This window comes from Podarcis vaucheri (genome assembly GCF_965113315.1).
Source record: "Podarcis vaucheri genome assembly, chromosome: 3".
In the NCBI taxonomy this organism is placed as follows: domain Eukaryota; kingdom Metazoa; phylum Chordata; class Lepidosauria; order Squamata; family Lacertidae; genus Podarcis; species Podarcis vaucheri.
Window position 1 is genome coordinate 43981365 of NC_138761.1, and position 13081 is coordinate 43994445.

Sequence of the window (13081 nt, forward strand, 5' to 3'; positions counted from 1 at the left end):
AGTTAGCTCAGGCCCATTCAGCAGCAGGGTTCTCATCTCTCCAACAGATAGATGAGAGAGAGAGAGAGAGAGAGAGAGAGAGAGAGAGAGAGAGATTTGCCAGCAGCAGGATAAAAGCAGCTAGATTGATCCACAACAGACTTAACAGTATAGAGGATGAACCTGCAGCCCTACAGATGCATTTGGACTACAACTCCCATCGTCCTCAACTATTGGCCATGCTAAGTACAATGACACCTGGTAGGCCAAAAGTTACTGGGCAGGCCAGTGTAGAAGATAAGGCAGAATACAAATGCTTTCCAAGGAAAAGGGAAGAAGGTGCCCTGATCTTCACAACTGTCTGCACCCCTAGGAGTCACAACTCAGATTCTCAAATCTCCTCCTCCCCAAAACTAGATCATAGCTAAGGAGATCAAGGGAGATGAAGTCTGGCTGTTCGTTTTACACAGAAATTGCATCAACCTCCTTGTAATGTGGTTGATTCATAATTGCAGAAGTAATGTAGCCATATTTCAGGAGGGAAGGGGGATTCTGAATACACTTGAGGTATATTTAACAAACTTTTCCCCCACAGAGCACAATGTTTTAGAAGAGCTTGTGACATAATGCACATACACAATACACTCCCATTTACTCTAATTGCTTTATCCAGTCATTCATGGTGCCCATGCAGAAACTCTATTTATTCCCATTTTTTAAAAAAACTTACTCAGCAAAATTAAGGTCCTCATTGACAAGTGTATCAAAATAACTATCATGTTCAAATGAATCTGAAAGAAAGAAGATGGCAAAATCAAAACATTTTGATTTGGTATTTAAAACAAATTGTTTTAAAGTGCAATTTGTTATAATTTGCAATGTGCTCTATATTCTTGCATGCAGCAGCTGCCACCTAACAACCCACCAAGACCAAATGTCAAATCTGGAATTTGCCAAGTTTTAGAGGAGCAAATACCAGATGAGCAACCAGGCAACACTGTAGTGTAAGCAGTTGTTTAGCTTGAGTTGGCTCATCTCCCCACCCACATCTTTGAGCTGGAAATTCACATAACCTTGAGTTCCATCTACTGATTGAACTGCCAAAGGATTACTACCCTTCTTCAAGGGAAGCCAAAGTCCTCTACATCTCTTTGATTAATTACAGGCTGGTTGGGGTGAAAAATGGGACAGGATGGGACAAGTCTTACCTAAAGCTCTTTCAAACTCTTCATCATCCACATCTTCCACACTTTCATCATCTCTCGCAGGTTTCCTTTTCTCCTTCTCCAAGTCCAACTTTTTATAAAATCTGCGTATTAAAAAGAAAAAAGAAATGTTTTCACATTCGTATAAAACATGGTTATTAAGACATCCTGATTTGGTGAACTTACAAAATAAGGATATTTCGAGATGTTAAACCTGCCTAAGCATCAAGCAATTTCCTACTGTTTTAAAGTCATTACTTCCTATTGCAACAACCTTTCAGGGGCCAGATGCCAGTGGTGGGCAGGGCCAGAGGCAAAAGCGGGCAGAGCAATTCATGTAAATTTTATCTTTGTGCTTTAGGCTGGTTTCTACACAGACTCCCACACCCCTCTCTATGTTCTATCCAGACAAGAAGCATTAGAATTCAAGGACACTTTCCAGCCCAACAAAAACATCTGGGTTGCAAAGCAGGCCCAGTGAAGAGTGTGGCCTGGGGAACATTATGAGGACCAGATGGAGAGGCCGAGAGGAACATGTATGGTCCCCAGGCCTGAGGTTTCCCACTCCTGTATTATAAAGATAATTAGGCTAGTACCACCATGTAATATCAGGGCAGCAAGTTGATTTATCACAGTGTGATGTCACAACATTAATTTGCTGGCAAAAAGAGCCTTTGGTTCAGGGCTACTGTGGGGGCATTTCTTTCCAAACGCTAACAGAAAGGCACGCTGCCACGCAGCGCTTGTGGGGGGTTATATATCCTTCCCCCTCCATGGTAAAATACTACGATAAACATCTGATGTGCCATAATGTCATGAATTATAACATAAAATTGATCTGGTTTACGTTCAAACACCTGTAATGATCTTCCCACATCTCTTACCTTACTTAGCATTTTTCCCATTTCAGCATAAAAAAGCCCATTCCTTCATATCCATTTTAACAGACAAGTCACTCCCAAAAGGTTATAGAGATAGGGCTAGCTATGCGCCAGACAGGCTTAGTTATAATCTTCCATTTTCAGATTCTTATTCTGGTCATATAAGACTAGATAAGCAGTTGTCTTATTTGCAAGCAGATGCATGTACACTGCCTTCTCCAGGGCTGAAACAGAATCACCAGCAACCAACCAGTGCATCCCATAATAGATACAGGTGCTGCTGATGAGCTGATGGAAGAACATGAGCCATAACAGCACAGTTATTCTGGGCAAATTCCCTGCTGTTTTGCTGTGATGTATGGAACATTCCAAGGCACTGTTGTCTAGAAATGGATGTGTTTTATAAAAATATTTTTTCCTCTGCTGATCTTATCTAGTAATTTGAAATATCCATTTTCCCCAGCCGTGATCTCCCTATCCTATAAAAATGTATGGGCATGATTTGCAGTAATACTTTCACAACAGTAGAAAGCATCTCCAAGAATAAACCCTCCCCAAATTAAGAGCAATGAACATATGGAAGTCTCAATCAAAGATGTCAATACCTGTGGAAAAAGACTTCATCTACTGGGATTTTGCTTTCATCTTGGGCAAGGAATTCCTTGCTATTCACTGGAAATAAAATAATAAAGAACTGATGGTTGTTTATCAAATTAACTTGCTATAAAGGTTATTCAAATGCCACGCCATACACATTTTTCCTAAGCAATGTCTTTAGGGCTGCTAGCTTCAAAATCAATCAATCCAGTGAGATCAACTAAATCTCTCTGTGCAAAATGAATATCCCTCCCTCACCCAGTCTATAAAAAATGGGGGGGATCCAGAGCATAAAAGTTCAGAATGTAAAAGGAATTTAACTTTTAAATTAAAAAATAACCTAATATTAAACAGTAAATCAAGTAAATCTATTATATAATCCAAGCGAAATTTAATTTTTCTTACTTAGATCACTTAGGCAGAAGAAATGTAGTTATAGGATACCATGGGAACATGGATTATAAATAGAAATTTGAGAGGTCCCACAAAACCACTATTGTGTATCACATCATTACTGGTGTTTACATAACATGAATATCCTTAGCCGTAATGTTAATGAGTTAAGGCCTTAACTGTTCATTCCTTCTTTTTTCTTAATGCGACGTCTCTCCTTCTGAAATAGCTATCCTCTTGTGGATCACAAATTGACTAAGTTGTAGGAAGTAGAGGAGGAATAAATGGACAATTCTCCAAACAGAGAAAGTGGAGTCCTCTAGGGATTGGTATCGGGACATGGGCTTTTAACTTGCTCATAAACAATCTAGAGTTAGAAGTAACCAGTGAGGGGCCAAGTTTGCCAATGATACTAAATTGCTCAGGGTCATTGAAACAAAACAAAACAAAACAAAGAGATTGTGAAGAGCTCCAAAAGGACCTCTCCAAACTGAGTGAATGAGTAGTAAAATGGCAGATGCAATTCAATGTAAGCAAGTGTAAAGTGATGCATGTCAGGGCAAATTTCACACTTACTACTTCTGAACTGATGGTGATGGACTAGGAACAATACTTTGGGGTCATAATAGATGAAGCTGTTGACCCGGTGTGCAGGAGCAGTGAAGTGGGCAAATTCCAGGCTAGGGATCATTAGCAAAGGAATTGAAAATAAAATTGCCACTACCATAATACCATTATACAAATCTGTGATGCAACCGCATTTACAATACTGTGTGCAATGTTGATTGTTCCACCTCAAAAAGGATATTACAGAGTTGGAAAAGGATCAGAAAAGGGCAACCAAAATAGATCAAGGAGATGGAGTGACTCGCTTTGAAGAAAGATTGCAGCATTTGGGACTTTTTAGTTTAGAGGAAAGATGAGTGAGAGGTGACACAATAGGAGTTTATACGATGATGCACAGCATGGAGAAAAGTAGAGAAAGGGTTCTCTGCCTCTCTCATAAGACTTGAACTCATAGATATCCAATGAAACGAAATGCTGAAAGAGTCGGGAAAGATAAAAGGAATCCATGCAACACATAGATAAGCTATAGATCTTGCTACCACAGGAGACAGTGATGGCCACCAACCTAGAAGACTTTAAAAGAATGGACAAATTCACGGAGGAGAGGGCCACTGGAGACTACTGGCCACGATAGCTATGCTCTGACTCTGCAGCCAACAGCAGTAATGCGTGTGAATTCTAGTTGCTGGAAACCACAGGAGGGGAGAAAGCTCGTCCTCAAATCCTGCTTGTGAGTTTCCCGCAGATATCTGGTTGGCCACTGAGAGAACAAGATGCTGGACTAGACTGGCCACTGACCTGATCCTCTTCTTATGTTTAACAGTCTTCCAGAATTTTTCTGGTTTTCCACTTACACAATCAATATAAATTTGTTTACATGTTTTTATACAGAACTAACAGGAGATGTCGTGTGAAAAAAGCAAATTATAGCCCTCATTTACCCAAGTGCTTGCTGAAACAGCAAACCAGGTGTGACTTACTGCCTGCTTTCCCCCAAAACAGAACGGTTTGTACTTGCACAAACCATAGACTCACTCTTATGATACACTTATGATAAAAGGAATAAGGTTTCTGGCATCTAACAGCGAAGAGTGTTAGCTACATCAAAGGAACACTTGTTATTTCCTGCATCCAAATGTTAAAAAAAATGTTATCACCCTTCTGTTTGATGCTGTGATCACAACGTTTTTGGGGGGGATATGTTTGTCAATTCCCCTTCCAAGGCCTCCCTCATCTACTACTGAGGATGGGGGACCCTCCACAACAGCATGAGGGCTGCAGGAAGGAGGAATTGGCAAAAATTGGCCGTGCTTCCATTCCTGAATGGAATGACAATATTGGATAAAACCCATTGTGCAAATATCTTCCACTGAAAGTGATGGATCTTACAATACATTGCATTTACGAACAGGGTACCACTGACTATAATCTTTAGAATGAAAGCTCCTTACTTACCCGCAAGATTTCGTACATCACTCATGGACTGTTTATTCTTTGGCTGCATTACCACACTACTGGTGTTCTCTGCATTAGAAAGTCAAGAAATCACAAAAAATTAATTGTTATTAACCTTAACCTATCTGCTACACCTGACAAATGTTGCTAGGGTCCATACCTTTGCCCTTAGGAGCTTTGGGATTTCTGTACACAAAACGATCCAAGAATCTCATTAGCGTGAAGTCCTGCAGAGGATCACCTGTGTATTCAATGTAATTCCCCTGAAACAAAGTTAACATTCATAGTGTCAGTTTGCATCAATACATGAATGGAAATGGCAAAAGAATCACATATGTTTGGATTCAGCAAACAAATAAGTGATGTTACTCAGACGAAGGAAAAGATGAAATAAGTTGCCTCTCTGAGATGACAGAAGGTGGAAAGGAACAATTGGGAGTTGCTATAAAATTTTGGACATTGGGATGCAGAAAGGGGGGGTATGGGGGAGTCCCGGAAAAGAGGTTTATGAAAAAATGTTATGAAGTTATACGTGTTTGTATGTCTTTTTAAGTGTTTGTTTGTTTTTAAAAAATTCTGTAAAACCAATAAAAAATTTATATATAAAAAAAATAAGTTGCCTCTCTGAAACCTGGATCACACACAACCCTTTCAGTGGAAGGCAGGCAGCAGTGGCTATTCCTGCTCTGCTACGTAGGATTTCAGGTGTGCCACACAACAAGTGAAGAAAGAGGTGGACAAGAGGGCAGGTGGGAGACAGGCAGAAACAAGACTGCCTTGTCTCCTGCTTTAAATATCTGTAAGCAAGGTGGAAACCCTAGCCAACCTGGTTTTCTACAGGAAAAAATATTTGTGTCAAGAATGGTTCCCCCATTTACTTGTTGCCCCCATTTCTGTCTGGAAATAACTATTCATGTGTAATCCAAATCATTAAGTACATGTGACAGGACACCCAAAAGGGCAACCAAAGTAGTGAAAAAAAGTAAGAAATTCAACTAACCTCTAGGATAGTTTTTGCAAAGAGGGCAACAGATGGATGAAAGTGTTCTGAAAGCTGGAAAAATAAAATCAATGTTGTAATACAAAATCTTATTCCAATACAAGTTTTTGGCACCATATTAACAGATTGAATGGAAATATTAACCTTCACTCTAGGTTCCCCCTTATTTATAATTTTCTTGCTACAAAATTGTACACGTAAATCATAAAACTTAACATGACTAACAAAAAACAGGTCACTAGGGGGATAAAATACTAAACATGTTGTTTTGCAGTACATAATAATCAGCTGATTACAGTAAACCAGTAAAGTTCTGTCTATTACCGTTCCAACTGTTAATAAATGTGTTAATAATTTCTTCTTGATTGGTCTGTAATGTAGCTGAAGTATATAAATTACCTAAGTAGCTTTGAAGCAAGATAAAAAGGGGCCATGATCCCCCATGTGGCAGTTTATGGAACTGACTTCTCCATATATTAGATGTAATATTAAGTGCCACTTTTATCACATGAATCTACCTCATCAGAGGGGCTCTCGACTAGCTCCAGCAGCAGGTGCCAGTATGGAAAATCCCCATGATACGTAGTCAATCTAAATGTTTTGCAGCACTATGTTACCATCCCCTATGTTGAGAAGTAATTTCTATTGGGAGGAGGGAGAGAGAGAGAGAGAGAGAGAGAGAGAGAGAGGGAGAGCGCGCTGTAGGCTTAAGACAGCCAACGTGATGACTTCCATATGTTGTTGGCCTGCAATTCCCATAATTCCTGAGCAGCGTCTACGCTGGATGAAGCTGGTGGAAGTTATCTTAGAACTGTTCCAATGTAAAGTCATAAGAGAGATGCCAGAACTAATCTTTGAACAAGGCTTCTCTCCTCTTAAAACGTGTTCAACAGGTTGACTCCACACTTGGTTATACTTAGAATGGGTCTGATGAACTCCAAGAGACTTAACTTACACCAATGATTTAAATGAGCCTACTCTAACTCTGGATCCAACCCAATGAAACGATACCAAATTCACTGTTAAAGGGAAAATTCTGCAAAAATAAAATAAAGTTGTCTGGGATCCCTCCCACAAAAGCCACATTGAAATTCCTGGTGTTCATGAAAAAACGGTACCTTCTTTAGTTCCCAAAAACTTGTTCTATCAGCTCCACAGTATGAAGGATTTCGATGTAATGGGTCATAGCTACCCAAATTCTTGCCCCCTGAAAAAGAAGACATGTTTTGTATCATCAAAGACAAACAGATCTAGATACTTAAAAGGGGAACACCTAGTTATCCAACAAAGAAGTAGTCAACCTGGTACCCTCCAGATGTTGTGGATTCCCATCATCCCTCATCAACTACTCCTGATCTTCTTCTGATCATTTTAAAGACAGGAGAGTCCTTCTGCAATAACACCACAAAAGGTACAACAAAGATCTCTGTGCCCTGCTCTAATTTCATACAACCCAGTCTGCAAAATGCATGTTGGTTTACATAGCAGAGTGGGAAGGTAAGCCAGTTTCTTTTAGTGCAATTGCAGCATCTGGTAGGATTAGTTGAAAGAAGAATATTCTCATTATTACACAGAGCTGCCAGGTGTCTAGAACAGATCAGAAACCAGAGTGAACAAGAAATTAAAGAGTTCTGGACTTGGACATGAGAGGAGTTATGTGAGCCCAGCCAAAGTCTCATGGCTTCAGTTTCCATTCTGTAAAATGGAAATGACAACAGCCTAACTCAAAATATGGGTGGAGAAGTGAATGAGACATGACTTTTAAAGCACTTTTTACTTACAGAAATATAACTAAGGGGGGGGGGCACCACTTAAGTAGCGAATGTCTCATGAAAGTTGTTAATACAGCAGCAGCAGCAGCAATGGCCCATAACCCTGGCAATGTCTTATCTACTGACACTGTTCCCAAACACTTTTAGCAGATGGCCTTCCTCTGGCTCCGTTCAATCCCCTCCACGTAAACAAGTTTGGATAAGGAAAGTTTCCTTTGGGTAACGACCTTCAGATTAAAGTCTGCAGAATTTAATACCGTCTACTAGGACCTGAAACATTCCAGTCAACATCTGCCAGATGAATCTCACGCACAATTTTTCAATTTTTACCTGCTAGATTTTGGTGATGTACCCATGAAGCTCCTGAAGCTGGGTCATGAGGTTTCACAGATTCTTCTGTTTTTATTATTTTTGTTTCTTCATCAACATCTACAAAATTTTCCTCCTCTTCTTCAGCTTCTTCAAGGTCATGAAAATGTTCCTCATCATCAGATTCCTAGGAAATGAATCAGTTTTAAGATAAAACCAATGTGGTGATCATGCAAAACTCTGATAAGTTATGTTCCAGGGATAGCATATAAAGCCAAAATTGTGGATTGAAAGCATTTTTTTAAATTGAGGTCAACAGCTAGTTGTACAAATGCAGGCTAAGAACAACTCTATAAGACGGATATCATACCACATGATCCTGCAGCTGTACTCGTAACCCTGGTTTTACTTTCAGAAGTTCAGACACAAGGTACAAAGCTCCACAAGTGAATGGTGGCATTTGACCACAGGTGACTTGAAGCAATCGCTTTATAAAAGCTTTCACCCGCCGCAGAACTATATCAGCCTTCAAAGATTTGTAGACGAGGTTGAGAAACATAGACTGTTTGGCACACAGTGCTAATCCTGGATCCAGCAGCTTCCTGCAAAAACAATATAATCATTATCAGCATTAACCTCTGCTCATGAATTCACTCATTCTTCTGAATTTGAGGTACATACCAACATATGAGAGCTGAATCATTTACTACTACAGTGGTACCTCAGGTTAAGTACTTAATTCGTTCCAGAGGTCCGTTCTTAACCTGAAACTGTTCTTAACCTGAAGCACCACTTGAAGCACCTGCTGCTGCCAGAGCGCGATTTCTGTTCTCATCCTGAAGCAAAGTTCTTAACTTGAAGCACTATTTCTGGGTTAGCGGAGTCTTTAACCTGAAGCATATGTAACCTGAAGCGTATGTAACCTGAGGTACAACTGTACTGTCGACAGAAAATTATTATTTTTTACTCACTCTAGTTTAAAGTGGACCACTGCTTCATGAATAATATCCCATAATTAGTCACATTTGATTAGATATGTGAAGGCATGGGGGACAGAAAAATGGGGGGAGAACCCATTTTATTTTATTTTTCATTCTTTTTGTTTTTGAAAATTTGGTAAAAGTAGGCCTTCAGATCTCTACATTTGTTTTATTTAAACATTCACAGAGCAACCTAACACTCAGATCCACTGACAATCAGGTTAGGATAGTGGATGGGACCTTTGCTGGTGAGTCCTCCACTATGCCAGCAGAAAGGTCCATGGACATCCATGTCTTTCAACTGGAGAGGCAAAGTAAGGGTTTGTAATAAGTACAGGGGCAAAAAGAAGCATGTTCTACTGCCACCATGGATGGTACAAGCCAGCAAGCCTTTGGATCATCCGCCACTTCAATCCTCACCCCACTTAAGATTGTTCTGTAAACTGAGTTCAGAGGAAGGAAAAAGAAAAACTGGTACAACAGGAGGCTCTTGGCTCAACCCTGCTTCAGTAAAGGATAATCGATTGGCAAATACCAATAATAACCAAAACGAAACAAAAAACCTCCACATTACAGATGTCTACATTGGCATGAATTGTCAAGCAAAACAGTTTACCTATCAAATGCCAAAAACAGACAGGGCAACTACTGATATGCAAAGAGGGACAAAGCAGTTCTCTTGCCATCACAATATTCACAATTTAAATTCATATAAACCATAAAAAACTGATCAGCAGTAAATATTCTACAAAACGCGACTTAATAGAAACATCAAAATGTATGTGATGCTTACTTGTATAGGGCTGTGTAATATCGGTCAGATATAGTCTGATTAGAATCCATTACTTGAAACAGCAACATCAAGGCTTGGATGCCGGTGCTGAAGTTCGCAAGGTGCAAAACCTTAAACAAAGTATCCATCTGCTCCTTTATTTTTTCATCACTAGTCTGAGCATAAGGGTAAGCTCTGTTCACCCCTGTCAAGAGGGCACTAAGCATTTTGGACTCAACGTCTTTTTTCTTGATACAAGACCGAAAAAAGCAAAAGTAGAGTGTAATGAGTTTGTTAGCCAGCTCACTCTCCTCGTGACTAAGAACAATCTGGTTCAAAAAGCAGATGGCATAGTATTGTGCTTTGGGGCTAATGTTTGATCGATAGAGAAGCCTCTCCACTTCATTACACACCACTCCTTTCATGTTGGGATGCTTATGAAGCAGAGTCTCTAGCAGATAAGAGGCTTTGGTGGCTATTTTGTTTAGAGGATCTCCCAGTTTGTTTACTAACTGCACAAGAAAAGCTTTCTCTTCCTCTACCTTGTTGCAGAGAAGTTCATGCGCAACAACAATAGCACGGGTTTTTGTTGCCACCAGGGGATCATGACTCAGTGATTCTAACACCTGCACAAATTCAGCCACCCAGTGCTTCAGGTGATGCTCAAAATACCACAAGATCAGGCGCCTGTCCCTCGAGTCTCTGTTGCCACTTGAGAGCTGCTCCAGAGAGCCAAAAGGATGTTGGGAGAAAGTGTACAGCTTACGATTGTCTGGTAGAAGATGTGTCATGAGAAGCTCTTTGAAAGTATCCAAGGCCATTAAACTCTGCCTTCTACTACCTTTCTTTTTGATCAGATTCACCAGGGTCTCTATAAACTGAAGTGAGTGGACAGCAGCATCTTGGATAAGAAGGGTCATGGCAGCCATTCTGTCAGCAAGAGTCCCTGATGATACTACAGTTTTCATCCAAGCTGATGATGATCCTTTCCATAGATTTGCCTTACTCTTGCAGAGGTCTGCCTCTTGTTGGTAAAGCTTTTGAGCCAAAGCCTTATACTTGGATACAAGGGACTGATTTTGGGGTTCAGTAGAAAATTCATTTGTATACTCCAGATCATACCATTTGCCCCCTGGTTTTATAAGTAGTATCTGCCGCTCATGAAACTGAAAAGTGTCCACTTCCTTGTCTTTTTTTGTTCCATGCAACAAAGCACTATTGGGAACTGACTGTTTCTTATTATCTTGGGCATTACTTGACTCTATTTTTTCTTTACTTCCTTTCACTTGGTTTTCTTTTTTTGATACTGTAGTTTTGTTTACTTCCTTTTGGTTGACTTTCTCTTTTTTTCGTAGTTTTTGTTCTCCTTCAACTGCTTCTCCCTCTTCTTCTTCATCTGCTGCAACCAGGAATTCTTTTGAATAGCTGCTCACACCCAGTGATTTTATAAATGCCTCCAATTCACCATCCTTCAGATCATCAATGGCACCTTTTTTCCCACCATCTACAATTTCTTCGGTCTCATCCAAAGCAGCGAGCATGATATAATCTTGCTGCATAAAACAAAGTAACAAGTTGTCTCAGCAGCGTGTTCATGGATAACATCATTTGACAGTTCATGCATTATAAAACATCCATACTGCAAATAGGTTTATAACATACGCAGACAACATTGCCCATTACTGCTTCTAATTTACTTGCACACCTCTGAAATATCCACCAATGTAAGGACTATCTAGTATTAAGAATTGTCCCACCTGCTCTCATAGTGCTGGATTTTTGTTTTTTGTTTTACTAAAAACCATGTACAAAAATCAGAAAAAAACTGTCTTAATCACTGGCTGCACATAAAAAAATTAAGGACAACAGGTTAGTCATGACATAAGAATTTGTGGCCGCACATTTCTGTTACAATATTATCTGTTGTTCCACACGGGGCCAGAAGGCTCTTTGTATATAACCCAGTGAGGGAGGAGATGTCTAAAAATGAAAACAAAAATTGTTCGCTGCCCACATACTATGTGTGTAACCCCTCAAGCTACACATGCAGCGGATCTGCCATTTATTTTCACCAGTTTGAAAAGACGGCAACATGTGAGAAGCCAACATTAGACAGATGAAGTCTCCTTCCAGGGCGAATGCCCTTTTGGAGAAAGTTACAGGTAGGTAGCCGTGTTGGTCTGCCATAGTCAAAACAAAATAAATTCCTTACAGTAGCACCTTAGAGACCGACTAAGTTTGTTATTGGTATGAGCTTTCATGTGCATGCACACTTCTTCAGATACACTGAAACAGAAGTCACCAGTCCCTTATATATAGTGACACGGTAGGGAGGGTTATTACTCAGAAGGTTGGTGGGAATGGGTGATTGGCTGATAGGTGTGGTAAACCTGTTGTCAACTGCTAACGACTGCAATTGGTCTTGCAGGAAAAAGCAAGGGGTGGGACAGCTAAAAATAGCTTTATCATGTATAATGAGATAAGAATCCAATGTCTCTATTCAGACCAGGTCTCTCCATGGTTTTAAGTTTGGTAATAAGTTGCAATTCAGCAACTTCTCTTTCCAGTCTATTTCTGAAATTCTTTTGCTGTCTTATTACAAAAAAAAATTCAGAAATAGACTGGAAAGAGAAGTTGCTGAATTGCAACTTATTACCAGACTTAAAACCATGGAGAGACCTGGTCTGAATAGAGACATTGGATTCTTATCTCATGTATCTGAAGATGCATGCACACGAAAGATCATACCAATAACAAACTTAGTTGGTCTATAAGGTGCTACTGGAATGATTTTTTTTATTTTGTTTCGACTTTTGGAGAAACTCCGCCTGTTAAAGCCCATCCTTTCCGAGGGAAAAGAGCCAGGCTGACCCAAGGCTCTCACCCCTTTCCCACCACGTGGAAGGAAAGAGATGCGCAGGGACCTCCCTGGACCCCTTTCCAGGCCGCCTCAGGGCCTCTTTCTTACTTTGGTGCCTCCGAGGCGCAGCACCTCCTCCAGAGTGAAGCCGCTTCCATCATCAACCTCTCCCTCGCCATCTCTCTCGTCAGACTTCTCGAGCTCCAACTCCGACAACGTCGCCATCTCCCTCGGCCAGACCACGCACGCGTCACCCTAGCTTCCGGGTAGAAGTGATGACGACACTCACTTAGACGGTGGAAGGTCCTGCT

At 40.4% G+C, this 13081-nt stretch overlaps 1 protein-coding gene across 1 annotated transcript in view; it reads right to left on the bottom strand.

The window, feature by feature from the left end:
• The window catches only part of CEBPZ (CCAAT enhancer binding protein zeta), a 21621-nt gene extending 8543 nt beyond the window's left edge, over positions 1 to 13078 (bottom strand). Inside the window, exons 1-11 of the mRNA XM_082214996.1 lie at positions 12879 to 13078; positions 9932 to 11463; positions 8529 to 8760; positions 8180 to 8345; positions 7196 to 7284; positions 6078 to 6131; positions 5238 to 5340; positions 5078 to 5146; positions 2671 to 2737; positions 1188 to 1288; positions 710 to 770 (exon numbers count right to left, since the gene is read on the bottom strand). Of these exons, the coding sequence (XP_082071122.1) occupies positions 710 to 770; positions 1188 to 1288; positions 2671 to 2737; positions 5078 to 5146; positions 5238 to 5340; positions 6078 to 6131; positions 7196 to 7284; positions 8180 to 8345; positions 8529 to 8760; positions 9932 to 11463; positions 12879 to 12995 (2591 nt within the window). The 5' untranslated portion in view covers positions 12996 to 13078. The remainder of the gene's footprint in view (positions 1 to 709; positions 771 to 1187; positions 1289 to 2670; positions 2738 to 5077; positions 5147 to 5237; positions 5341 to 6077; positions 6132 to 7195; positions 7285 to 8179; positions 8346 to 8528; positions 8761 to 9931; positions 11464 to 12878) is intronic.
• Between the last annotated feature and the right edge of the window lie 3 nt (positions 13079 to 13081).